The 27,293-nt window shown below is 44.0% G+C and overlaps 1 protein-coding gene across 1 annotated transcript; it reads right to left on the bottom strand.

The window, feature by feature from the left end:
- Nucleotides 1–22: 22 nt before the first annotated feature.
- Nucleotides 23–17,633, bottom strand: LOC137783379 (mothers against decapentaplegic homolog 6-like). The gene is made up of 4 exons (XM_068573277.1): nucleotides 16,280–17,633; nucleotides 14,683–14,736; nucleotides 14,107–14,184; nucleotides 23–970 (listed from the first exon to the last, which is right to left on the bottom strand). Exons 1-4 carry the CDS (start codon nucleotides 17,022–17,024, stop codon nucleotides 306–308), a joined length of 1,542 nt encoding a protein of 513 aa, XP_068429378.1. The 5' UTR covers nucleotides 17,025–17,633; the 3' UTR covers nucleotides 23–305.
- Nucleotides 17,634–27,293: the final 9,660 nt, after the last annotated feature.

The raw sequence follows: 27,293 nt of genomic DNA, 5'->3' as shown, positions 1-27,293 counted from the left end.
TGGAATTCGCTAAATCATGAGAACACATACCAGGTTTGTCTTATTTTTACAGTTTATATTTGCAAAATGACACGGAGAAACTGTAATGCATATGTAGAAGCAAAAGTGCATGTTCTCGTTCCTTTTTTGTTTGTTTTGTCCATATACACATTACACTATACATAAATAATTGCATTGTAAAAATGACTCAAGTATTTACATGTATAATATATTTTATATAATATATAAATTTTATATTAAATCTAGGTAGATTACAATTAGGATACCGGGTCAGGAAACCGCATGTGAGTCTGCATGTCCGTGTGCTATCTGTGGTTGTTGAGTAGCACCTCCAGCCAGCACGGACAGGAGGTGATGAACTGTCTGGAGTAGCAGGGGCCCCAACCTTTAGCAAAACTGATGCGAACACTGTGGGGGTCCCAGGGCCCCTCCTGGCACTCTGGCTTCACGCCGTGCTCCGCCATCCAGCTGGAGCGCTCATAGTCAAACACTTTGAGGGAGAAGCCCGGCATCACCCTCTTGACGCTTAGCCCCCGGGCCCTGGGCGGGTCCAGAGTGGGTGAGTGGACAAACACCGGATGCTGGCTGCGATTGTACAACCACACTCCGTCCGGCTCCCGGCTCAGCACGATGCCGGAACCGATTTTACTGCGTATCTGTTGCACGCCACTGCCGCTGCCACCGCCGGCGCCGCCGCTGCTGCCGTGCCCTCCGCTTCCATGGGTGGGGTGTCCGTGAATACCCGACGTGCCGTGGCTGCCCGGGTCGTCGCGGCGGCTGTGGTAGGCGTTTGCGTGGAGCTGGCCCAGGCAGAGGCCCGTGCCCTGAGGTAGGTCATAGAAGATGTTGAGCGAGGGCTCGTAGGCGGGGTAAAGGCGACCCACGCGCGTCCGCTGCTCCCAGTAGGCAACGCTGCACCAGTGGGAGCGATGGCCGCCGGAAGTCGAGGAGCCGATGGAGGTACCAGTGTCTGAGGAAAAGAAGAGAGGCGGAGGAGTTAATATTTGCATCTGTAACAAAGAGTGCATTCACTAGGATGGGTTTGCACAGGACATTGTTATTCCTATTGATGCTATCAATGCTCAAAACCAGACCGGCAATAGTTTTTAAACTGAACCAGACCACATGCATTCATCATACCATTACATATGTTTTAGCTAAACAACAGCAGCAGCTTGTAGAAGGCTTTCATTCAGGCAAAATAAAATAAATGATGTACAACTCCTTAAATCTACAAGTGACACAACAAAGGACTTAAGTATTTTTGTGCACATTGTTGTTATAGCTCTTAAAAAGATATTAGTACACGATTCATTACGTCTCCACTCAGTTATGCTCTGTAGGGAAGCATCCACACTCACTAGGTTTCTTCAGTCGTGCATTCATGTTTTTCCTGTAATTTGTCTCTTGTGGATATTTTGAAAAGGTAGCTAAAACTGTCAACACTGAACAACCCACTTCCTCCTCATCACCTCCCTCCATAACACTCCTTCAGGTCCCGAGTTAAAGAGGAGCAGCAGCAAGGGAAGAGGTGAGGGGGCGGGGGGTGGAAAGCATTCAGCTCTCTGTCAACCTAGCACAACCCCGTGAACCCTTGACCCCCCCAGCCTTCGTGCTATCAGCTCACATTAACTCCCACACAGAGTGATGCCATTATTTTGCTCCAGAGACTCTATTGACACAGAGGATTTAAAGAGCCATGTGCCTGTGGCCCCATTCCTTTCATATTCCCGCGAGAACCCCCCTCCTCATCCACCAGGGGCCAGGACGGCTGCGGCCCTTCACCCATTAACAAGCGGCTTTTGGGCGAAACCAGGACCAAGATTAGGCTAGGTGTGTTGTGTTTGCACAGCGGCCATTTTTGTTTCAGGGGGCAGGAAGAGGCGGTGGTGGGTAGGAGGGAGGAGGAGGAGGAAGAGGAGGAGATGTGTGTGTGAGTGTTTGTACAAAACAAGCACACACAAACGCACACACACGCACACACACACACACACACACACACACACACACACACACACACACACACACTCGATGATGAGATAGGGCCTCACACATGCACATACACACACAAATTGAGCCTTCTGATCCAAACAGTATGACGATAACACACACACGAATGCACGCACGCACACAAACACAAACACACACCAAATTGCACTTCTCATCTGAGGCCCACGTGTGTCATTAGTGAATTCCAGGCTGGCAACTCCTGCGGTCTGGAGTTTTTACAGCTCTCCAATAAGAGAGCAGGCTGCTCAGCAAGCAGAATCTCTCTTTTTCTCTCACTCTATCTCTTTCTGACTCTCTCTCACACACACACACACACGCACGCAGACACACACACACACACACACACACAGGCAGGCAGACACACACACACACACACACACACACACAATTTTACAAGCCATGCTCTTCCCTGTAATAAGGCAACACAAACATGTCTGGGGAAACACAGGGAGACTTAACAAGCTCACGATCAAATTAATTCCCTAAAGAAGACATAAAACAAACTGGGACTTTTTAGGGTTTTTTAGACTTAGTACACTTTAATTTCCATCATATAATGAATGATGCTGCAGTAAGTGTAGTATTAAATCCTCACTTTTATGTTTCTAATGAAACCTACAGTTAAGAATATGATGCGCTTTAGTTTTTATGTCCCAGATATCTGGAAGAAACTCCCATCTCCTGTTTAACCTGTTTTATTCACTTATTCTGTTTAACTCCTATTGATATGTCTTTTGATATGGTCTTGGGTTTCTTTTATATCTGGTCTTTCATGTCATGTAAAGCACTTTGAATCTCTTTGCATATTTTTCTATAACTTTCTTACATATTGTAGTTTGAGTTACAAGTATATGTGTAGACTTATTTTATTCATATTTCTTTGTTTTCAACCATATGTATGTGTCTGTACATCCTCGGAGCAAAAAAAAAAGTCCAGAAAACTGGCAAATAGGAACACGAGCAGGCTTTTACACAAAGCAGCGGCATTACCGTCTGCTGAAGATCGAGCGATGTGTTGTGAAGTCAAAACCATTTATTCATGATTCCCAGCGGTGTTTGATGGAGCGAGTGGTACAGCATGTCATGTTTAATGTTTCTGGCACGGTCCTTAGTGTCATCACGCTCAGCCTGGCTATCATCCAACTCAAGGTATAATGAGCTTGTGTGAGAATGTCGAGGGAGAGCAGGGAGGGAAGGAGGAAGGAGAAGGAGGAAGGAGCGGGTGGGCAACCGAACTTCTTCAATAGATTTTTAAAAGACGGGTTCAGACTGGAGGTTATCAGTGTGTTTATGTTCGAGCGGAGGAAGTCGAGAAGAAACGCGCGTCAGAGTGTGACTGTGTGAATGTGCGTGCCTACATCTGTACGCGAGGGCTGGCAGCAATTACAGCGTCCTGCAAGCATTTACGCCAACCACCATTTAACAGCTCTGTTTACCAATTAGATAAGTAGCCTTTGTTATTACATTTCAAAATCACTGTCTCTTAGTGCCAATCTCACGGAAACACCCCGGTGCACTTCACAGTTGTTTTGATCCGAGGAATGAACAAAGGTGGGAAGAGAGGTGGGATGTAAAACAAATGGCTCGCTGTAATGAAATCACAATAAGCCACAAGCTAATTGTATGGACTGCTTGTCTTTGTTTCTTCATGATAAAGAGCAGTGGCAATCAAAGTTCAGGGGCCAGGCAGACAGTTTCCTCACAGACTGTTGAACCTGGACTTAAAACAATGGCAGCAACTCATCTCTCCTCTTTCTTTTTCTTCCTTTTGACTAGATATTGAAGAAATAGTGAGACGTTTTGGGAAATACCCTGATTTGCTTTCTTGCTGAGGCTTAGATCAGAAGATTGATATCATACTCGTGCTTGGTAAACGTAGCCAGAGGAAAAAGATGGTTATCTTAGCTCAAGTTGCATTTCCTCATACAACCCGCCGTATGATATCTGAAGACAAGTTATTCCTCACTTTACGTGCAGTCTCCTTCGAAATGTCGGTTCAATTTGTACTCGTTCACAATTAAATGTATTTCTTGGGATATTCGCCAATTACAGTGTATTACTTGTTGTGAGTACAACACAGTGTATGAGAACAGCATGCTTAGTTTAGCTTAGCATAAAGACTGAAAACAAAAAGTCACAACATCTGCCCATCGATGTTGTAAAATGTTGTGCAATATGGAGCAAAAGCTCTAAATTGCATTTGTTCATTTTTTACAGAAAAGAAGTATAAAAAACACTTTATGTTTTATGTGGGAGATTATTTGTTGGTATGACGTCTCCGTCCAGGAAGTTCTTTGCCCAAACCCCGCACAACTGTCCTACACTTTTTAATTGTTATTTTTGTATAAATGAACAAACAAGGTACAACATTACAAGAAGTGTTCTTTAGAGCTGCTGGTAAATACATTTTAACTCTGGATAGAGGCTGTATCCCACCGTTTCTAGTGTTAATGCTAAGCTAACTAGCTTCATTTGTACTATTTCTACGCTACTTGTCCCAAAATATCAAACTATATCTTTTCCTCTCTCCCTCCAGTCGGAGCCGTGGAGACTTCCTCCTGCTAACCGTAACCTGCACAGAGAGGAGAAAAAAAACTTGGGGGGGGGAAAAAGGGGGAAGTAGAGAAAAAAAAAGAAAGAGAGAGGGCGACTGGGTAAAAGAGGGAGCGGGAAAATGAGAAGGAAAGAGAGAGAGAGAGAACCTGCCAAGCATAACCAGCATCCACGGAAAAAATGAAGAGAGAGAAAGAGACTGTGAGAAAGAGAGGGAGGGAGGGAGACCCCCGTCTTTCATCCAGTGCCAAGGATTAGATTCCCCTCCAGTTATTAGACTCTTCCACTGTGCTGAAAGAAGTGGGTGGGTTGGACAGAGCGGAGGATAGCATTCAGCTACTGGCCATTGTCGGCCGCCTCTAAGATGCTTTGTTTTGATTCGACTTCCTTAAATTTCCCCCCCCCCAAAAGCTCAAAAGAAGAAAAAAAAGTAGAAATAAAAGAAAATAAGGGGGAGAAAAAGCAAAACACCCCTCCCTGGCTACAAATGGTAGGTCCTGTGTTGTTTGAGACAACTATCATTACAGGGCAACTTCAATCCAGCAAGCCACATTTAAGCTGGCGTCTCGACTATCTCTGCCATCAGAGGGCTGCGTTATCGCCAGACATGGGCTTTACAATCCAACACAACTGGGCTCTCGCTCACAAACACACACGCACACACATTCTTGCACACACACACACACACGCACTCTTTCCTTCTCCCTCTCTTTCCATTGTAAAGTGTTTTTTGTGATGCAGCCGGCTGCAGTGTGCGACTCCACATCTTTCTCTCGCATCCAAGAAACACATTTCTCTAACATCAATCCATTATTTTATGCGAACAAACGACCACATTCCTCGAACCGGCAGGTCAACGGGGCCACAGGAAAGTAACTGTGTGTCGCTGTAGAATTCCGAGGAAGACGTGTTCGGAGGTAGTTTTAGAAAGCTACTCCGAGAGGAAGAGAGAAAGTAACCAGTTTCCTGCATTTCTGCTGCTACTTCAAAGTGCCAGACGAGCTAAGCCAAGGAATGTCTCAGGTTTTGCGTCCATCATCGCATCCTGGACACGCTCTGCTGTCACGTCCACCAGTTTGTGTTGTCATTGTGGACATGAACTAGATTACACACAGTTTTCTCTTCACTTTCATGATTGCAGCTGGAGAAATGATCCCAGCTCTGACGCTCGTGAGACTCACAATGAAGGCTGTCACTTTGTAAATAAATGGTGGCTTCGGAAGATTTGAAGTATAGATTATATACTGAATTGATTATGCACCATTGTTGACGTTTGTTTCTCTGTTGCTGAGCTAAAAATTACAGAGTTTTCCCAGTTGACTGACTAAGATGCACACATGTAATTGCTAGTAACCTCTGTCGCATGTCATCACCCCTTTTTCTATATCAACAGTTGGTGTAAAAACATAAACATGTCCTTTTGTTCCGGATAAACATTGCCAAGTTCATAAATGTGTTAGTATGCACAAGTATCTTTAGATTTGGTTAAATTTCAACAAGCTCAGATTGAAAAAAAAGTGTATTCAATACTGTACAAGTGTCTGCAAAGTGACGGATCACATCCAATCACTCAACCTCCGCTTGTGGAGAAAGTGCACACGGTCACATCTACATTGCTTTTGAAGCTAGCCATTGGAGAACGCATAGTCGTAGTCGTTGTCACTCCAAAAAAGACCGATCTGAAACTGATTTAATCCAAGTAAACAAAACTAACTGTGAATGTGTGCTGTTCTAAATTGGCTCTGCTCACAATTTCACTTCTTTGAAGCAAGTTTTGTTTCAGCGTGACATTTGCAACAGTTTGTCGTGCAGCTTAAGCTAAACAGGAGGAGCGAGGGACTGAACCCTAAATAATACTTTTACAGCACATCAAGGTGCCACAGCAGCTTGAGTGCGTCGTGATTTATTGTTCTCTATCTCTTCACTGTTGTTGCTCCAGCGTTGAAGGAGGATTGTTTGCTCAGCATTCCTGCTATTCCTGACGTAATCTTGTTCATTCATACGCAGAGGTGAAAACAAATGTTTTGCGCTGGAAACGACTTCGATTGATGAGGATCGGCGTATCTGTTTTTGATACGTAGGCGATGTCTGTATAGCCCGTGTAGTACATGTGGTTGCATCTTTCAAGAGTCACCTACAGACGCACCACAGACACACATTTGGGTGTCGCAACTCCGCAACAGAGACGTAGATCCGACTCGACTGAAACACTTGTTTCAGTTGTTGCAGCTCTCAGAATATCTGGATTTGCGTTCTACGTAAACGACTTATTAAAAGATGATTTTAATCTGAACAGAGACACAAAAGGAGACATAGAGAAGCAGAGCTCTGCAGCTGACAGGCCTCCCCTCCCAACACATTCCTGGACAGGCCCTCTTCCTCAACACTTCCTCCCCCCGCTCGGCCAGTCACCGGGGTCAAGTTGACAAGTCTCTCATTGAGCCTCACGGGGTTCCACTATATGGCCTTCACTCCTCACAACATAATTACACACATTTATTGGTGGAATAGATCCATTTGTTCCTCTACGAAGAAGGTATTATGAAATTCCTTCTCAAATTTAATTTGGGAGAATTATCTGAATGAAACGCCAGTGTGGAACGCAACGATATATATATAAAAAAAAAACTGTGGACTGGCGGTACAATCCACAAGCACTATACATAACTCACACAGTGGGGGGGGTGACACGAGGAATGCAGTGATTTAATAGAGTTACCGTAGAAAATGTGTATGAAAACAATTATGTGTGAAAACACTTTTGGCCTGAGAACATTTGCCACATTTTTCATAAATTAAATCCTTTGGTGGTGAAGCAACACAACCTGACACACATACTCCCAACTAATAAAGTTAATATGACCAAACTGTTTCTTATTTTCACATCCGGCGAATAAGGAGCAACACTAGCATTCACACACTAGCATGTCTTCTTTTCTCCTGAGGAAATACCTAGCGCTTTAGTTTTGTTTATTAGCAAGTTGCTAACTTTGTCGGTCTGTTGTTGTTGTTTTTTGCAGGCCCACCTGGAAATAATGCTATGAGTTTAGACTCTCGTGTTCACGTGGCATAGAAACAACCTATCTTCAGCTTGAGCATTTAAGCGATGCTAATATGGGAGTTAACAGAGAAGCACGTTAGCCTTCCAGTTTCGAGGAATTTAGAGCAAAAGAAGTAGCAATTAACATATTTTGCAGATATTTAATTAAATTCAAACTATATATATATATATATATATATATATATATATATATATATATATATATATATATATGTATATATGTATGTGTATGGCCCTACATTGCAGTATCAGATACTGTAGCTTAAATACAGTAGGCTACTGTATATGTTTGTCAGTGTAGTTTCCAATATCATGGGTGAATGCCCGGCACAAACAGGCAGCTACATCGCCTGAAAAAACCCTGAAAACGTTGCTTCGGTCTTAACTCAGCGTTACACTGAGCGCTCACAGCACAGGCGACAGTTTCCTACATTTCAGAGTCAGAGAGCCTGTCGACATCTGCAAAGAATCTTTAGGTTCAGCAGCATGGCAGGATTCCATTAAAAGCCAAATTGCGGGTTGGCAAAAACTCTGAGGGAACAACGGAAAGCCACAGCCAGTCCTGTAATTTAAACCTTATTTTAAATTGTGATGGCTTGACAACATGGACTGAAAGAGAGGGGGCGAGAATAAGAGTCCCAAAGACGGAGAGAAAGAGAGCGAAAATGTGTGTACAACAAACCATGGAGACTGCGAAGGCAGAAGTTGAATTAACACGAAGACAAAGAGCAGTAAAAGTGGGCTAAAACATGTGAGCGAAAAGGAGATGAATAAAAAGAAGGGAGCAACGTTCATGTAAACATTAGTGTGATTCGTGACAATACACGAGAGTCTGTTCCTCATAATCAGGATTGTTTCTGAATCCCTGAACTTGGATGAGTCATTGTCACGCACAATAAAATGGTTGAAAGTCTAAATGTCTGAGACGCGCTTCTGTAAATGTCAACACAGACACATAAAGCAGAGTTGCATCGACCAAGACGGAACGAAAGATCAAAACACAAAAGCCCTTAAAATAAAATGTTGCGGAAATAATCAAATTAAATAGAAACATTTGTGCTTTTGCGTCTTTTCTTTAGTTTCGTGTTGAGCGAACCGCCATGTCACCGGATATCCATTCCTGCCCTCGGCCTCGGTTACCCTCAAGTATTCGCAGCTAAGTATTTTAAAGGTGTGCATGTTGATTGTTTCTGTTTATCCGCGCAACAACATGTTTTATATGCATCTTCGCTGACAGACGGTGCCGCATTAAGGACTGGGAGGTGGCACGACTCCTTCGGATCAGAGTCCTACAGCTTTTTTGTGCGGTGATCACAAACAAGAAAGTCGGGAACCGAACAACACTGCATCTTTGTTTCTTCTACATGTCAGCGTAAACAGTTAACTTGTTCTTCAAGTCGCGTTTAAGTGAAGTTAGGAGGCATTGATCGCGTTACGAAACGTAAATGTTTGTTCATTCAGCCCTGCTGAAGTTCAACTTCACAGATCGTTTATAATCCCTTGAATAATAAGCGATAAGCACGCTATGCTTTTTTCAGCCAATACGTGGATTTATGAGCATGAAGATATCTTTCATCCCACCGCTACCCTTCTTAATTAATCCTTGTTATATAAATATAGTTGGCAATTTTGGAAAATCAGTAACCTAGATTTTTCGCATGATTGCGTCACTAAATAGTTGCGCTACACGTTTCCACCCAGGAGTCGGTACTCGGTGTGGATGACGGACGCACACAGAGCAGGACTTTAACACCAGACACAGGGGTTTGCTTCCTGAGTCCCGTCTGTGGTTAAGTTAAGGCAACAAAAGCACTTTGGGTTCAGGTCAAGGAAAGACCGTGGCCTCTGCTAAATGTTGATAATCCTGTTGTGATTTGTGATTTAAATCACTGCAGACTTATTTCCGCAGGAAGCCAGACCACAATCTCTGTTGGCATTGCCGTAGTTCAACCATGAAATGTTTAATAGCGAACTATGAACGGAAATTGTATTCGCCAGAGTTGATTTTTATGGGGGGAAAACAAATCAAACGTTGTCAGAAAACATTTCACAGTTAAATTCAACAGCAACAGTTACTTATAATTTGCTGTTGCTCATTCGATGCCTATAAACTTAATTTCTAGGAGACAGGGCCTTAATAACAGTGTTGACATCCTGGCAGTCTAAAAGCCTAAAATGTGCCAACAAATTAAAAAAGAAAAAAAAACAAAAAAAAGCCAACGAAAAGGACTTCAGAAAGAAATGACCGAACTTTCATGAAAGAGTTCTGGGTGAGTTGTGCGCCGCGTCCTCAGCTGCGTACCCAGCTTGTGTGCTGAAAAAAGAGCCGTGATGGAAAATACTTGAGGAAATGGCAAACGGTTAATGGGCCAGCACTTGATGTTGAATTCCATAGTGTAATGTGTCTCAGTCAGGCATAAGAGCAAGTGTTGTACGCACGCCAGCAAACAGACTGAAGGTTCAGGTCACCGAGAGGACCCGTCCCGACTCAGGCTCTCGTCTCTGCACTTTTACTTACACCTCGAGACATGGACGCGATATTGAAATGAATCCCCGCGACGGTACATCTCGTGAAATATTCACGCTTCTGGGAGTCAAATCTTCACTCGAGAGGCTCAAGCGGATGATTTACAGAACCGTGTCCAACTGTGTCAACCTGGACTGACCTGCGAAAGCTTCACACTTTCGGCGCTGAGCTCACTAAAACAGCACGGTGCGGTCGAACTCTTAAAACTGTCTCCCAAGCTTCCAAGAATGTCGGCCCAGCTCCGTGATTCTTAAGTATTAACGGCGATATGTTCAAACACGTATCAGATGTCACTCTCCGGAGTCGGAGCCCCTTATCCCCCCCCCCACCCCTTCTCCCACCTTCTTTCACTCCGAGACCCTACTCCCCCTCACCTTCCCAATTTCCCAACATTCCTGGGCCGTGCCCCATCAGTCAAAGGGCCAATTCATGGGGTTAATGCTGCAGCGAGTGCAGACAGGGCTTTGAGACAGGATGTTTGGCTGATACCTTGCTCTGCTTAAGCAAACAAGCCACCAAAATATGATTACCGAGGGCAGAGAGGGAGCAGTCTTCTTGTCTTACTTCAGTGCATCCAGGCCATACTAATGTCCACTAAGTATCATTGCTTTACTTGTTTCCACATGTTCAAAAGCCAGGGTCTAATGACAACAAGGTGGACAAATGTTTGAGGAGTACAATGATGTCATATGATGTAATAGCTGACATGGACATCGCTATCTCTTTGGGCATTGTCCTTCGAGATGCTCTTACCCCTTTGAGCCGAAAATGGTATCTTAACTCAGAGTTTATACACATTTTTAGCAACATTTCCAAGAGTTTTGCATGACCTGAAGTGTCTGCATATGCTTGAATGATAAGAATAAAAGGTTGGAGTCCGAGGTTAGAACAGGAACGGCAAGTGACGTCACTCATCCGCACATTTCAGTGTTTGACAAATGTGGATTTTTCTCAGTTGATCCACATACTCTCTTTGACACAGGTATTTGTGAAGCAGATTTTCATGACTTTTCCGAGACCTTCTGGGTTTATTTATTGTTCCCAAACTTCTCTACGCCTGGAAACTGCTATTTTCATGACTTTCCCAGTTTTTTCTTTCTTCTTTCATGACCGTACGAGTGCCGTGAACTTGCCCTATCGTCTCACTTTCAGTCTCAGGTTGTGTTGGTGTGAGCTGATTTCTGTTTGTTTTGTCTAGTAAGTCACACTTAATTCCCGCCAATGTTATTTTCAGTCGACATGGGAACCTGCAGTTTGCTATTGGTGTTAACTTATTGGTTTTCAAAACGATCAAAATGGGAGTTTTCCAAGTCGTTATTGCGTAGGCCGACCTACAACAACCTGTACAGCTGTGGCGGTGATTCAGATGTCTGGAGCTGCCGACGTTATAATCACGGAGGACAGTTTAGGTTGACAGGAACTCACTTTGGAGACTCCTTTTTTTGTGTTCACTTGAAGTGAATTTGTTGGTAACACTAAAAGAAAAGTCACCAAATGATGTCATCAAATTAAAATGACCAAATACTTTATGTATCACCATATACAGAAAGTGTGAGGTGGCATTAGAAAAGAGTTGAGATGTATAATATGTATGCTATAATATGTATTTAGAAAAAAGGTTATACATCAATTATGAAGGTAAAAAAGCAGAACTGTGCCTCCTTTCCAGCAAATCGCGTGATTGGTGAATGTGTGTGTGTGTGTGCGTGTGTTTGTGTGTGTGTGTTTGTCCTGAAGAGCCCCTATGTGAGTTCCCTGAGACGATCTTATCAACTGAGTCAGACAGAAATTCCTCCCTCCCCCCCCTCCGTCTCACTCTCTCACACACACACACACGCACGCACACACACACACACACACACACACACAAGGACGCTGACAATAAGCAGCTGAACGACACGTTTTCTAAGGATTCAGAGAGGAACGGTCCGAGTAGATATACTAAACTTACAGGAGACGTTTCCCTTTTCAAAGCCTTGCCGTTTGCTGCGGTTTAAAGGGAACGTTAACTGATCGAATGATAAAAGAGGCCAGGGCAAAGGTATGTATGGCCACACCCTGCTGCCCCCCCCCCCCCCTCTCCTCCTCCCTTAAAGCTAGGGGAGACTTAAAAGGAATTAAAAAAATAAAATAGATGCCGAAGTGCCGGAGCACATGTTCAATGTTTGCTTTTGTTGTAAAGAAAACATCACAGGCTTTAGAGGATCACCTGCACAAAAAAGATCCATTCACACTCTTGAAAGATCTAAGAAACATCAGGGTTTCTCTTTATGAAGCGACAGACAATTATTTGATACAAGCTTCATGTTCAGCTTATTTCCTGCTCATTGTACCAGCCGTAACTCAAAAGAGGAGTCTTATAACCTGACAAAAACGACACGCAGGATTCCTGGCTACCTCTGTTTAGTCTCTTTCCTACTCCAGCTCTTGGCCTGAGCTCTGGTTCTCGGCTCCAGCGTTCTTGTGTGGGGGGTAGGGGGATCAGAGACCACACACACACAAGCACACGCACACACACACAATTACCCAAACACATCTTTTCAGAAAACTGATCTATTTCCACTCATTTCACCAGGCAGACAATAGAAACCTTAAAATCACAACCTAAAACCTGACTATTGTTTGACTGAACCGCTTTGGGATTATTTACCTCGAGCCTCAAAAACGCCCGGGGCTGTGTCGCAACCATTGTGACCCTGAGCTTTATATTCTACAATTAAAAGCATACAAACCGATGGTATCTATTAAAGTCACTTTTAGACTCAACAAATTCCATTTGACATCTTTTGAGGCTAAAAATAAAGAGTTTAAATTTGAACATTTTTGGAAATTAATGCAGAGAAAATCAAATCCAAGTAATTAAAGCGTCTTCTTGTTTTCCTTTCCGGTGAGCTGTGCAGTGGGAGGAACTCAATAAATGATTTCAACTTGAAACCTAAACTCTAAGACTAAGTTTCTGGTCACCACTGAACGAAAAAAAAGTGCCATCGGCTCGCAGCTGATTCCCTCAGGCAGCTCCGTGACGCTGCGACTACACTACCCAGACTTCATAGGTGCCCGTTCACCTTTCAACGCCATCCACAAGTGAGCCCAGAGAGGCTTGATCGAGTGGGTTTGTGGGTTTCTTCTAACGCTACAAGGACCTCTCCACCCGACCCCAGCACGTAAACAAATAAAGCTCCAGTTTCATCATCTAGAGGGGGCTGTTTCCTGTCCGAGCGCAGACCCCCCCCACCCCCCAACCCCTTCCCCCGGCCCCCACCCGGCTCTCTTTCCACATATACACGCACACAAAACTCTACACCTCCGCCTCATCAGAGCTGCTCGGCTCCCCCGCCCCCTAAAATGCCAGCCTCTTTCCACTGCTCAATTGCCAAGAGGAATGGAGGGATTTGAGGGAAGAAAGAGGGAAAGAGAGGGGGGAAGGGTGGATTCGTGAGGCAAAAGGGGATTGGGAGTATGCACAGGGATCTTATTGCAAGCTTCATCCCAGTGAAATATTTTGCCGCGGAGAAAGTGCAGGGAAAGGGAGAGAGAGAGAAAGAGAGAGAGAGACGGGGAACGAGAGACAGAAAGGCTACACTGCTGTGGCATCTAGATAGTGAGAGACCCCAGACCCCCACCGAGGCCCCCGTGCCTCTCTGACAATAGAAGCTTTATGCGCTGGAGTTTTTTTTTTTTGCTTGTCTTAACAGCCTTTGAAAATAAGAAGCAAAGCACAACATAATAACAGCAGTAAACGCAAGTTACTGTTCTACGTTATGCACGCTACGTGGGTTCGCACGCATGAGTGCGTGAGCCTGTAAGTGCCAGTCCGAAAGAAAAGTGTGTTTCCATTCGTGTCCTCAGACTTCTTCAAGGGAATACAGATCGACATCAGACCCTGCTGAAACAAACATCTGCCTGGTCACAATTGTTCATGCACCTCTGCGAGACGGTGATGCACGGTACTCACCTGTGTAGTCTCTTGGCGTGATGTGAGGCGGACTGGGGGAGAGGGGCGGCACAGTTTCAGTGTAAGACAGAGTTGAGTCTGGTGATTGTAGAAAAAAAAAGCACGAGCAAAAAGCAGAAGAGTGAGCATTTTTGTTATGATCGTTATTTTAACATTTTCTGGTTACAGCTCCTTAAATGTGAGGCGTTGCTGTTGTAGATGACTGTACATGTTTGGGGTTTTGTACTAGTGGTAGAAAAAATATATACTTGAAGGCCACCTTGTACGCCTTTGTACAAGGTGGCCATGATGTTTTGATGAAAGAATAATACAAATAATGCAGCCTTAATAAGTCTCTCAAACTACAGAGCAGACGGCCTGTCTGCACAAACACAGCCTCCCTATTATAGACTCTAGATGTCAGGCTCTTCAAAAGGGGAGATGAGCACAGATAAGACTCCACTAACTCTGTGTCGCTTTCAACACAAGCAGCTTTTCAAAGATAATCTGTGTTTCCAGTCTAAAAATATGATGGTGACGACACCCTCTGTCATTTACTGGTTTGCAATGTGGTGGCCATTTTTTTTCCAAACTCACCCAGTGGCTTGTGTTCGTCTGAACGGGACAGATAGTATGGGGGAGGAGGTGAATCTGGAAATACAACAAAGGTTAAGTTGAAGGCTGTATGGTCTCGCCGCTAAATCATCAGCTGAGAAAGAAAAGTACGGAGCGAATCACTCCTCACGTTGTATTATTAGCTGCTGAATGAAACAATCGGAAACATCCAGGCGTGCACGTCAGTGCAATAAGCATGTGAATTATCTGAAATGCTTACAACTGAATGTTTTATTGAATGTATCAGAACCTTTGTCTTTTGTTCCAAACGCTACCAATAAATCCTCCACAATAAAAAGTTGAACATTTCAGCAAATAACATCTTTAAATGTTATAACGCACAATAAATTATCTAAAGCGCATTACATAGAAAGCCTTTTTCTCTTCAGGAAGACCATTAGACCCACCTGTTTCTATCCCTAATGCTAATGTAGGATCTATCTAAACATGGCGGCTCTGCATCTTTTTCATGAGGTAATGTGTCCACTGTTTGGATTTGTGTGCTGCCTTGCATCAACAGAGATACTTGAGTGCATGATTGCAACACTGTAATCATAAGTAGTCTTTCCTTTTGAACTCCTAATAAGTATAATTCCACAAATCCAACCTGAAGCTGCATGTATTTCATTCTGCTGTTTCTTCTTTTAAATGAACTGTATTTTCTCATCCTCAGGTTGATCCTAACGTTTTGCATGGACACGGACTCCCAGGGTGACCGACTTCTTCTGTGTGAAAGAAAGCAGCACTGTAAACTATGCGCAAACGCTGCTGGGAGAGTCCCTTCGGTCCAAAGTGGACATGGGTTTGTGGCTGCGGCCCCTTTAAGAGCAGAGCCAGTAATTGCCGGAGTCCTCAGTCAGTCAGATACCCAGCGAGTCAGTCTGGCGCCAGCACTATGCAAACTGTATATTATCGGCACTCCTTCACCTAAATAACAAGAGGAGGACCTCCTTGTCAAAGAAAAAAAAGAGCCTAAGTGCAACTTGAGAGCGACCTTCAATTGGATGATGTGGGAAGCAGCGGAGTTTTGCGCACATTTAAATAAATGTGTAATGTGTTTGGAATGTGGAGGGGAAATCAAAGTAATGGTTGACCAAAGTAGAAGTCAGAGTTGCGAAAATGTTATAAAACTGCAGGGCAGGCAGTGAAACACGAGAAGAGAATACTTTATATGTGTTGTCTGGGACGTCAGTGTTGCACAGTGTGCTTTTATATATTATTGCACATGTAATATGGCTCCATCAACAACATCTGAGGGGCTTAGTGGGTGTTTCTTTTCTCGTGACTGTGACGCTGTTTGACACTTCAATCAACAATAACTACATTCTTCTTTAGGTTAAGGCTGCAGGCAAAACACCACTGTGACAGATGGGAAGCTCTCGTTAATGTCACGCTGCGACATCAATATTTACGCAGCATAACATCTCATTAGATCCATGACGCGCGTCACTTTTATGAGATTAACTTTATTCTGAGTTTGGACGACCAGGGGTTGAAAGGTGACGGCTCACACAAAGATATCATTATCTCTCGTTGTAAACACGTGCATTAGATCATTTGCCAATGTTGATGTCCTCACCTGGCCCACATAAGCGGCTGTAGTGATAGGGGTTGCAGCACACCTTGGCGCCGTCCCCGGCGCCGAAGCTCTGGCAGTGGCTCAGCGTCTTGAGCCGGGCTGAGAGCGGCAGGTCGCTCCAGCGGTACACCTTGGACACGAGACACTGGGGAGACACGTGATGAACGCCGAGCCGCAGCTCCGTGCTGGGCACCATGACGCACTCGCCGGGTATCCCTCCTTTGGTCTCCACCGCCTTCACCAAGGTGTCCAGAGATCTCTCCTTGAGTCTTTTCAGAAAAGCGTGAGCGGTGCTCGCGAGTTCCTCCTCCAGCCCCGCGTGCCTCGGCGCGCAGTGACAGGCGCCCCCTCCGTCTTTGCCCGGGGCCCAATAGGGGCTCCGGGGTCTGAGATCCCATTCCCCAAACAAACAACACGTCACCGTCCTACTGTCGCCCGCCTGTCCCCGGCGGGGGCCTCTGTGCTCCGGGACGCACATGGCGCCCCGCTCATCGTCAGGCTGCTCCTCTTCCTCCCTCTCGGCGCTCTCTGTCGGGTCCCCAGCCTCCCCCGGGAGTCCCGGAGCCGGGTCGGCGTGTGTCACCGCCCGCTGCTCGTGTCTGTGGAGCTTTCCTGCGTGTCTGCCACACGGGCCGTTCCGTCCCCGCTCCTCACCTCGTCTGCTTCCATCCCGCCCGTCGCTCTCGGTGACCAGACGGCTTCTCCAGAGTCGCCGTACAAGACTTGAGCGTTTCGACTTGAACATACGACAACCTAGACAGTTTTGGATGTGTCCTGTCGGCCCCGTCCGGGTCTCGGGAGAAGCCACATCGATTTTACGCTCGTCGCGCAAGACCGTGGGTTTGTGCACGGTGCGCACAGCATGCGCAGCCGGTGGTCGCCGTGTCCTGGCTCTCCCGCAGCATTAGAATGTGATATCAAGCATGCGTTGCGTTAAACATCACTCCACGTCTGCAGAAGACGGCTACACGCAGCCACTGCGCAGTGACCTGCTGTCGCCAACTCAATTAAGCCACAACTCGTGCCAGCCCTCGCACAAAGCCTTCAACTCTCCAACACTCCGGAGATCCCGCACACAATCCACACACCATAGTTAGACCTCTCCGGGAGCAGTATCAGCACAACAAAATCATGGAGAGAGGGGGGGGGGGAAAAGAGCATCCGAAATATTAATCCCAAAAGTTTTTCCAGAGTTTCTCCTTGAACTTTGTGAACCTCTTGAACCGTCACATACAAAAAAAATCCTTCGTTCACCTCGAAATAAATCCTCACAGTGAAGATGAGGGCGCGTTAATCCCGCTGCAGGGTCCCGGGGCAACGCACGGGTGCTCGGGGACTCCTGTGCCAAACTCCGGGACGGATTCCGTGCTGAGAAGTTGTTTTAAAGAGAGCTGGAATTACTCCACTCTCCACTCCCCTGCAAGTCCCTTTCGGACGCACACACACTCACACACGCGCGCACACACACACACACACACACACACACACACACGCACACTCAGGCACACACGCTGCTGTACACGCCAGAGTCAAGCCGAACACAATAAAAGCACGTTTACGAGACAGAGAATTTCAAAACAAAAGCGTTGACAGTGAACATAGTCTGCACGTTTGTTGAAGACAAACACCAACAAGTACAAGAAAGACTACTTTTGAGGTCGAGGTAACTTTATTGTGTAATCCAAAAAACTGTATTAATATACATATTCTAAAATATACACGGCGTGATGCATGGACACTTTTATATATAAGTGCAAACCCCAAGTGAAGTGACTTTGAGTTTGTTTTATAGAACAAGGTAAAGTAGGTTATGGTGGCTTTATTCATAAAATCACAGTGACCTGGACAGTCTGATGGAACGACAGGTGAACTTTTGTTTTACTCTGCATACCTATATGTTTAAATATGAATGTATTATTTACTAAGCATATGACGCTTTTTTTCATCATAGATAGATAGATTGATAGATAATTACTTTATTGATCTCCGAAGGGAAATTCAGGGTCCAAATAGCTCAAGACATCACACAACATAATAAATACATGTTAAAAGGATTGTCCAAAAAATTTAAAAAAAAACTCACATTATTTGAAGTTAACAATTTAAAAAAAAAACATTCCTAATGTTTTATTTTAACATTACATGTGTTTTTAAAAGGGTCTATTCTTAATAGAGACTAATTTAGTTTTCCAAAACAAGAACGTGTCGCTTTTATTTTGAAAACCCAAATCACTGAGTCTGTCTTCCTGTCGGAATTGACTCTCTCTCTCTCTCTCTCTCTCTCTCTCTCTCTCTCTCTCTCTCTCTCTCTCTCTCTCTCTCTCTCTCTCTCTCTCTCTCTCTCTCTCTCTCTCTCTCTCTCTCTCTCTCTCTCTCTCTCTCTCTCTCTCTCTCTCTCTCTCTCTCTCTCTCTCTCTCCCGGGGCCCCAGAGGAGAGCTCTGGAGCCATTGGTTGATTCCCGCCATCATGTGCCAGTCTAGACACTTTGGCGGCTGGGAGCCGCACTGATTGTTGCGCAAACACGGCTGGTTTCAAGTTTCGTAACTCTTAACTCTTAAAGACGCAACATCCTGCTCTGCTCGGACTGGAAACGGTCTGCAGCGTGGAGATCCCACTGGAAATCACAAGGAGCACCGGTGAATATATAGCTTATGATATACATAAAAAAATAAGAATACAATGCCTTGTTGGTCTGTAAACGGGCATGTGAAAAGAAACTCTAAAACTCATCAACAACAATATAATAACTTTAAATAATAATACATTTCAGGACTATTAGTTATTCTGGACAGATGGGATTGATAGATGATGATGATGAGATCAACATGTCATTCATGTTATTTAAAATGAAAGTTAAAAAATAACATTAGAAGTCGAAGTTTTAGCATACTGCCTGATCCTTTCCTGAGTTTAAGCTTTTAGGTAAACACAATGAGTATTTAGATCATGAAGTACTTAACATAAGTTCATAACTCAATAACAAGACATTGTGAGTGTTATTAATCATCACAATGAGTACTTCTAATGTGTTAATGTGTTAGTCTTAAACACATTTTACTGCATTTAAAGGCAAATTAATCAATTGCAATTCAACAATGTTATTAGAGTGACAATAAAGGATTTTAAGACCATTCAGTAAAGAGGCACTTGATATCAAATCCTGCTCTGGTGAAGAAATGACAGGCCCTGCTCTGCCTGTGATTGGCTAGTACTCCTTACCTTGGTTAAATTGGTTAGGTTTCATGCAGTAAAGGGGAGATTGGCTGCAAGAAGAATCTGCAACCACACCACTAGATGCCACTAAATCCTACACACCGTGCCTTTAAACCACAAACCCTAAAACAGTGACAAAAGAGTGGCTGTACACAGTTTAGTGGAGGGAACCATCACACGGGAGGGTGAACAGGGGGTTCAGGGTATCCTCAAGTGGCATCACGCCAGTCCTCCCACTGCCCGTCTCTGTGCCAACGTGACCAGCGCCACCGCGGCTTGAGAGCGGCATTTCAACAACCCTACAAGCGTTGGTTCAAGTGGATGTTACGACATAAGGATTAGTACAGCCTCCCCGGTGGGGGGGACCGTTCACACCTCGTATCAGAAGAGGTCACCCTGCGTGTCACCGCTCGTCCCGTTACAGCATGTGTGCTGAGTATCAGGACCAGGACTCTGCTGGCTGAGGGGGGGGGGGGGGGCAGGCCGGAGACATGGGAGTCAAGTTACAATGACAGAAGAAGAGAGTCCAGGAAGAAGAGGAGAGCCGTGTGTGTGTGTGTGTGTGTGTGTGTGTCTACAGTGGGCACCTGTTTAAAATGTGTTTCCCTGCGTCACTCAATCAGGGAAGTGTTATGGAAGAGCTTTTGAATGTTTCAGTGGCTACATAAACACCACTGGTGATTTATTGGTCGTTAAAACGATATATTTCGTTTTTTATTCATAAATAATAATAATAAATTATATATATATATATATACACACACACACACACACACACACACACACACACACACACACACACATATCAGACATATGAGACGTTTAGGAGCATTTATTATAACCCTGGTGTTGTTTTCTATTAATTTTTGTTTTCTTTTATTAATCAGAAATTGAAAAGAATCGTCAGATGGGGTTTATTACGTCAGCCGAGTCAAACACATAAATCAAAGTGGGTGTAACATACATTCCTAATAGTCAACACTCAGTTACACAGGAAGCTGTCAAAGTGGAAACAACGCCTTTTTATTATCAGTTCAGGTGTGAAAAGAAAGTCTGGGTTGCATTTTGTAATACACATAATTATTCTAATTATAACTTTCCATGTAAAACTTCAACGGTCTTTTCAAAATATCAGGATCTGCCCTGTGTCATATTGCCTTATAAAACGTATATATGTTGTAAGAATTCAACTGTAAAATGATGAAATAATAACCACATTGATGACCTCAATAGACCCAACCCAGAGTCTAAGCAAGTGGTGATTAGTGTGAGACAGGATGGCATTTACCTGAATAATATGTTCCTCCCTATCACATCCCTCTCAACTGGCACTCCGGTATGCATTCATGCACAACTACAGTTGCAAAGTGTGCAATAAAAAATTGTGTGTGCATACGGAGTGGCTAATGTACGTAGCGCAATACATTTATATCATTCACAAATAGATTCTTTGCTGTATACATTGTATGTTACTTTCATATCTGTGTATGCTGATTGGATGGGCAACTGTAATCACATTAGAGACAATGATAATAAAGCTCTCTAAAAATGACCTGAACACTGAATCAATAGTCAGAAAACTGTCTGCATCACTAAAATATGAAGAGGACAAACTGGCTGGCTGATTGAAAGGGATGCTGGTTACATGGACAAAAAAAAAAAAAGCAATAGTCTGTGCAGCCACACCATCATTGAATTACACGCTCACTCATTATTACTGTTGTTTGTGCATTGATTCCTTTAACAGAAATAGAAGATAAACAATGGAAGTAGAGGAAGAAGAGCAGCATAACTTTCATTCAATAAAACAAAAAGTGGTGTGTGCAATATTTAATAAATAGATGATCACAAATGTTCTTTATGGAATTTGTTTTATGCCATTATTAGATACAGTAGAGATGAATAGTCAACTGATGGATTTGAACCAGGAGCGCAATTCTTTTTTAAAAAAAAGTTGTTAAAAAAGATTATTTTAATTGTGATTTCCATTTACTATGAGCACTATAATCAAAAAGGTATGTACTTTATTCAGACTAGATTGGCGACAGATGATTCAAAACCAGTTTTTTTTTTGTCTGTGTCAGCTCAACAATTGTTATTGACGCCAAGTAAAAGCATCCTGGTTGCGTGTGTGTTTGCGATAAAGTGTGTGTGAGTTTTGAGTGTTGGAAGACGGGGGTGGGGGGGGGGTGGAGGTGAATGAAGGTTGGTGGGAGCGTAGACAGGGTGTCCAGCACCAAACCACCTCCCAAAATAAACTCAGTCCCTGCGTCTTTGTGTCTGTCCAGCAGCAGACCCGCAGGCTCCCACAGCAGCGACAGCAGAGAGGAGTCTGGGGCCCGACGGCCTGTCACAGGAACAACATGTCATCAGCTTCATCGCTCCCCTAATGGCTCTCATCTAGACCAGAGACAGTGTGTTGCCCCACCAAGGCGGCAGTTTACTCTGCACTCAGACCCACACACACACTCACATGCGTACATAAACATTCATGCACGCACAAACACTCCTGCCGCTCACTCCCAGCCACTTACAGGCCAGCACGGGAGAGACTAGGAGGCCCCCTTATCAAAACATGCAGCGGGGCTGGAGATAAAGTCTAGCCATACCACTGGACTCATGCCAGGCTGCCCTTCTGACGGCCACAGAGGAATCCCTGGACAGAAATACTGGCACGGGTTGGTAATGTTAGCCAGCTGAAATATTTATCTGTTCGGAGCAAATCCTGAGAAATAGTTCAACATTTTGGGAAATACACATATTCACTTTCTTGCAGAGGAGTTAGATGAGAAGATCGATTCCACTCTTATATTCTGTTGACTGGTTATAGCTAGCAGCCAGTTAGCTTAGCTAAGCTTAGCGTAAAGACAGGAAACAGAGAAACAGCTAGTGTAGCTCTGTCCAATGGTAAAAAAAAAAAAAAGACTTAAATATACCAGCCCATTAATTTATTTTAATTTGGGGTTTTACACAGATTAAACAAACAACGTTTGGACAGTTTCCAAAGCTACGCTAAACGGCTGCTTACTGTAGCTCCATGTTTAACTTGCCAAGATGAGGGTGGCTTTAATCATCTGATCCAATCCTCTGCAAAAAACAGATAAATATATTCCCCAAAAAAACTTGAGGAATAGTTCAACATTATGGGAAATACACATATTCACTTTCTTGCAGAGGGGTTAGATAAGAAAGATCGATTCCACTCTTGTATTCTGTTGACTGGTTACAGCTGTCAGCAGCTTAGCTTAGCTTAGCATAACGAAAACAAGGAGTTCAACGGCTGGCCTGGCTCTGTCTGGTTACATTTTCAAGTTATAACTTGCTGGCTGCAGCTTTGTATATTTAGCATTCATACATGAAAGTGGTATCGATCTTGAAAATGTCAACCGCTTCAACAATTACATTAAACAGCATCCAATATTAATCGGAGGTAAGCGTGTTGGTTCACAGGGTTTGAAATGATTCTTCTCATTTTTATGAGGATGCCAAATGTTTAATTATTACTCAGCATAGTCCCACATGTTACGCCTGCATGTTTCTTAGCGCCAAGTCCTGCGGCGGTATCTCATCTTCAAGGAGAATGAACCTTACACCTTCAGGGAGCGAATGCAGTCAAGAAGTCGTCTGAACTGCTTTTCCAATAACAGTTCTCCGTTGAGCCGCACACACCCATCCCCGTCTGCTGGACTTCTGGCACCAGAGAGGGCGTAATCAAACCTCTCTGCCCTCTCTCGCTCAGTTCAGCTCTAATGTTCCACGATCCCTTTGAAACTGCACTCAGCTATCCTTTCAATGAATTTCCATGCACTTTTTTTTTTTTTTTTTTTTTTTCAAGCGCCACATATTTATTTTCTTTCCCTCTCTTTGCGGGTCCGACTCTTCTCACGCTCACCACTGGAGCTAGGCGAGCCGCTGGCTGCACTGGTTCGCTCATTAATCACTCTTCTGCTCTCCCTCTCCGTTCTGAGAAACAGAGTCACTAATTAATGGAAAGCACTTTGTGACAGAACACAGCGGTTTCCTGGAAATTAACCATTAATCTGCTAATAGCACGTGGTGGGCGAGGATGGATGGGATCGAAGTGCTGGAGAAAGGGGGACACAAGAGCTGCGTAAAAAGTGTGTAAAAGCTCATTAATGTGTAATGTGGGTATTAGCCAAGTTAACGACTGTGCCGGTCGATGGACGCTGCGTCGCAAAGACACATTTTGATTACTCAAGTGTTTATCTGCACCAGTGAAGACTCACGTGACTATTTTGGAGCATTTATTGAAGAGAAAGTGGGATAACATGCAGTGCCAGTCCTTGTCTGAACTCACACTCAGAACCTTGTAATTACATGCCATGTGCCACAGACCATGAGATCGTTATTCATTATCATAGGATGCATCATATTTCCTCTTGTCTAACAGAGTCGCTGAACTGTTGAACATGAATTCCCCTCAATTTGATATCCCAGTATACTTAGAGCACATGCGGGTTGACAGTATCCTTCCTTGTCAACTAGTGCATTGGACAAACTGTTGCTAGAAAACACTCAACAACTCAAAAACATCATATTCAGCCGTTGGAGGTTGGGACTCAGGATGTAAGCTATGATGTAAAGTTAACACAAAAGCCATGCAGCTCTGTTTTTTCTGAGGCAAACAGGAAAACAACCGAGCCGTCGTCCAATCGTTGCACCGCCTTGTTTCTTTCTAAATCAGCACGCTCACTTTTACTTTGTTATCATACATGCAACATCAAATAGTACACGTGTCTTTTGCTTCACCAGAGTCACAACCCCAATGGACTTCCAGTCAGTCCATATTGGAGCTCCTTTGGCAAAGCACCAACCAAAACCCTGTCCTGGGATCCTCATGACGCTGGGTCTGGCTTTGGTAAGGGCCAAGGCTGTAGGACATGATATTTGTGCGTTTGTTTACTTTCACAGTATTGTATTTTGTTTAGACTTCCATCGGGGGGAACAGTATCTGAGAAAACGAGGAAGGAAACGGGATGAAAACAAAGGAAGAGGAAGGGAACCCAGTGGGATGGAGCCTGTCCCTCACTGATCCTGGTGCAGCCGGAGTCATGCGGACAGTGGCGCCACCGCTGCAACTAATGGCTGTGGTCCCTCACGGAGGACCTTTTTTTTTCAGAAATGAAAACACAAACAACCAAACAATGTAAGGAATAGTGGTATAATGGATGTGGGCTGTGCCCAGGGAGAATATGTACTTGAGAGTTTACAACTTACTGGGTGCATCTCATCCTTGGCCGCCAGTCGATTTGTGATTCAATCGCCTCAAATACACGCATTCACAAATGAAGCACTTCATGTATGATGTTTCTCCAAATCAAGACTAATGTGAAGCTAACTGGCGCTGACAGTTATAGTATTTCTTCATGAGACTGCAGCTGCATGCCGTTGCTTTGGCCAGCAAATGTAAATGTACAAAACACGACTTTTATACCCTCAAGTGCATAATCCTGCCAATGAGGATTTGGCAGAAAACGGTGGGTAACTTTATATAAATGACCTCACAAAGCTGAACTGAGATGGTTAAAACAAGCCTCAAGATCCTCAGGATGTTTCAGTCTTGACGTTGATGATTTTAGGAGTCTGAACGGATGCCTGAGCTCTCCAGACCGTACCTGCCGGCACTGTCTTTGATTTCAAGTCTTGCTTTTTTTTTGGGAGAACTGACAAATATCTGTTTGTTGTTTACATGCTCGGGCTTTGTCACGTAATTTATTTGTTATTTGATCGCCAGAAAGACAGGAAACATTCGAGGAGACAGAGAGAGACGACGATGGCGGAGAATGACATGAAACAAAGGTCACTGGCAGGAACGTTGCAGTTATGTGCTTTTTGTCTAAGTCGTGAGACTTCTTCACTGTTGACCTTTTATTTTAATGTTGTTGTAAAATGTAGAAGAAAGCCTTCATGTACTGGTCTGACTCTTTGTGGCTAAGTGTTAGTAACATTGCATTGTATTCCCCTTTCTCTGGATATGTATGTTATTCTAATATCTCAATAAATTGATTTGTTATTAAATTCTGCTTTGAATTGAAGGTCAGATTACATCTAGAACCCAGTAAGACACAAGACTTCCAGATCAGACGTTTTGACGCGCATCACTGATGTCATCATCAAACTCCACCAAGCAAACAGAAACACCCAATCTATTTATTACACTGTTCAAATATATGTTACAGGAGTACTCTACTATGTAGAAAAACTCCACCAAACTTGCAAACAGTCTTTGATGTGTCAAATCGGTGGAGTTCTCCTTTAAAAGTCATAAATATTAACATGAGACCATCAAAAAAAAGGTGTTGCCTTATAGCAGTGGCGGGCCGTCAGATCCAGCTAGGCCTTCTCCGCTGGCCTGAACAGAATCACAAAGTTATAGCTATTTTATAATATAATTGTTTTCTCAGAAATACACGTATTATAATATCTTTTCCCTTTTACCGTATTTTCTTATAGAGCAGCTCCTGTCCCCCGTCTGTCTGCTGCCTTGCTTTCTGTTTCTGGAGCCAGGTCGCTGGCCAGCTTGACGTGCGCTCCTTAACGCTCTCTGACCAATCACATCTCACCTCTGTCTTTCTCTGTGTCTCTCTGTCTTCTCTCTGTCGTCTCTCTCGCCGCTGGTTAAACACGGTGACGCCCGCTCGCTGGTTCTGTCCTCCTCACTGTGTGAACGAGGACAAAAATCAGACAGCGATCAGCTGTTAAACTCTACAGTTGGCGTCATGACAATTTTCACCGCCACTGCCTCATAGTGATAATCACAATTTGGCAGCGGACTTACATTTGAACTGAAATATAAAAAGTGTGCAGGATTATTTTTGATGTATCAAGGAGGTGTCTATCTGCAGACACCTATTTCTTTAAATTTAAATATGTTGTAGTCCAAAAGCAGCGTGTTCCATCGAATAAACAAGAGCAAGATGTTACACAGAGGTGACAATCTCTGAGGAGGGTTGAGTATTTGCCACCAAGTCTGATGCTTGACACTCACACACACACATACACCCACACACACGCACACAGACAAATGCAGCAGGAGTTCTTGACAGCTTTAAACGTTCTCTGGCCGGTGTTGTTTTTAAGTTAAGGGATTATGCTGGAAAAAGTCCTGCTTGGATGTTGTTAGCAAGATGAAGCACGACTACTAATACCAGGGAGTCGTTCGCTGCGACTTAAACTGGGAGAGGTGTTTGGGTCGGTTTAGTTTGAAGGCCAAAACCCAGCATAGATCATAAACTTTTAAGCAGACTACACCCACCGCTCTGCCAAACACACTCACAGAGCTCTGATTCTGTTTACACAGTGGAGGCTAAATGTTCAAGGGAAGGCACTCGGCATCGCATATAATTGCTTGTGATTCTCGCTCTTCACTTCAAAGACAGGGAGCGCTGTGGTTCAAGGGTCAAAGGCTCGACTGTTGCCCAACTGCCCCCCAATTTCCTGTTTTGTCTGGCTCAGTGAGTGTAAAGGGATCTAAAATGTGAGGGCCATGTTCTGCTGGAGCCAACGAGACAACAGGCTCCACTTCAACTCTTTATCTCAGGTTTGGTGCTTTTTGTTAACTTCAGCATTTATTTTCTCTGGCTTCTAAAATGTGTTTTTCTTCTCACAAAAAAGGCTGGAAAAAGGAATGCAGCTTCGACTCCCTCATTACATCTTGTCAGGATGAACCCTTTTTTTTTTTTTTTTTTTTACACTCGTGGTGAACAAGAACCTCTCTCCCACTCTTTTTTTTTCTTCTTTCCATCCTAAATCAGCAGCGAGGACAGAGACTCTCACATG

Source organism: Clinocottus analis, unplaced genomic scaffold, assembly GCF_023055335.1.
Source record: "Clinocottus analis isolate CAN_PGR_092001 unplaced genomic scaffold, fCliAna1.0.p SCAF_1, whole genome shotgun sequence".
NCBI lineage: Eukaryota > Metazoa > Chordata > Actinopteri > Perciformes > Cottidae > Clinocottus > Clinocottus analis.
The sequence above is the reverse complement of the archived record's forward strand: the minus strand, read 5'-3'. Positions and strand labels throughout refer to the sequence as shown.

Excerpts from the sequence above, each read along its gene's own strand:
- LOC137783379 (XM_068573277.1), bottom strand. The coding sequence starts at position 17,024 with ATGTTCAAGTCGAAACGCTCAAGTCTTGTACGGCGACTCTGGAGAAGC. Across the intron at positions 14,737-16,279 it reads CAGCCGCTTATGTGGGCCAG|ATTCACCTCCTCCCCCATAC; the intron begins GTGAGGACATCA and ends TTGTATTTCCAG. Across the intron at positions 14,185-14,682 it reads AGACGAACACAAGCCACTGG|ACTCAACTCTGTCTTACACT; the intron begins GTGAGTTTGGAA and ends TACAATCACCAG.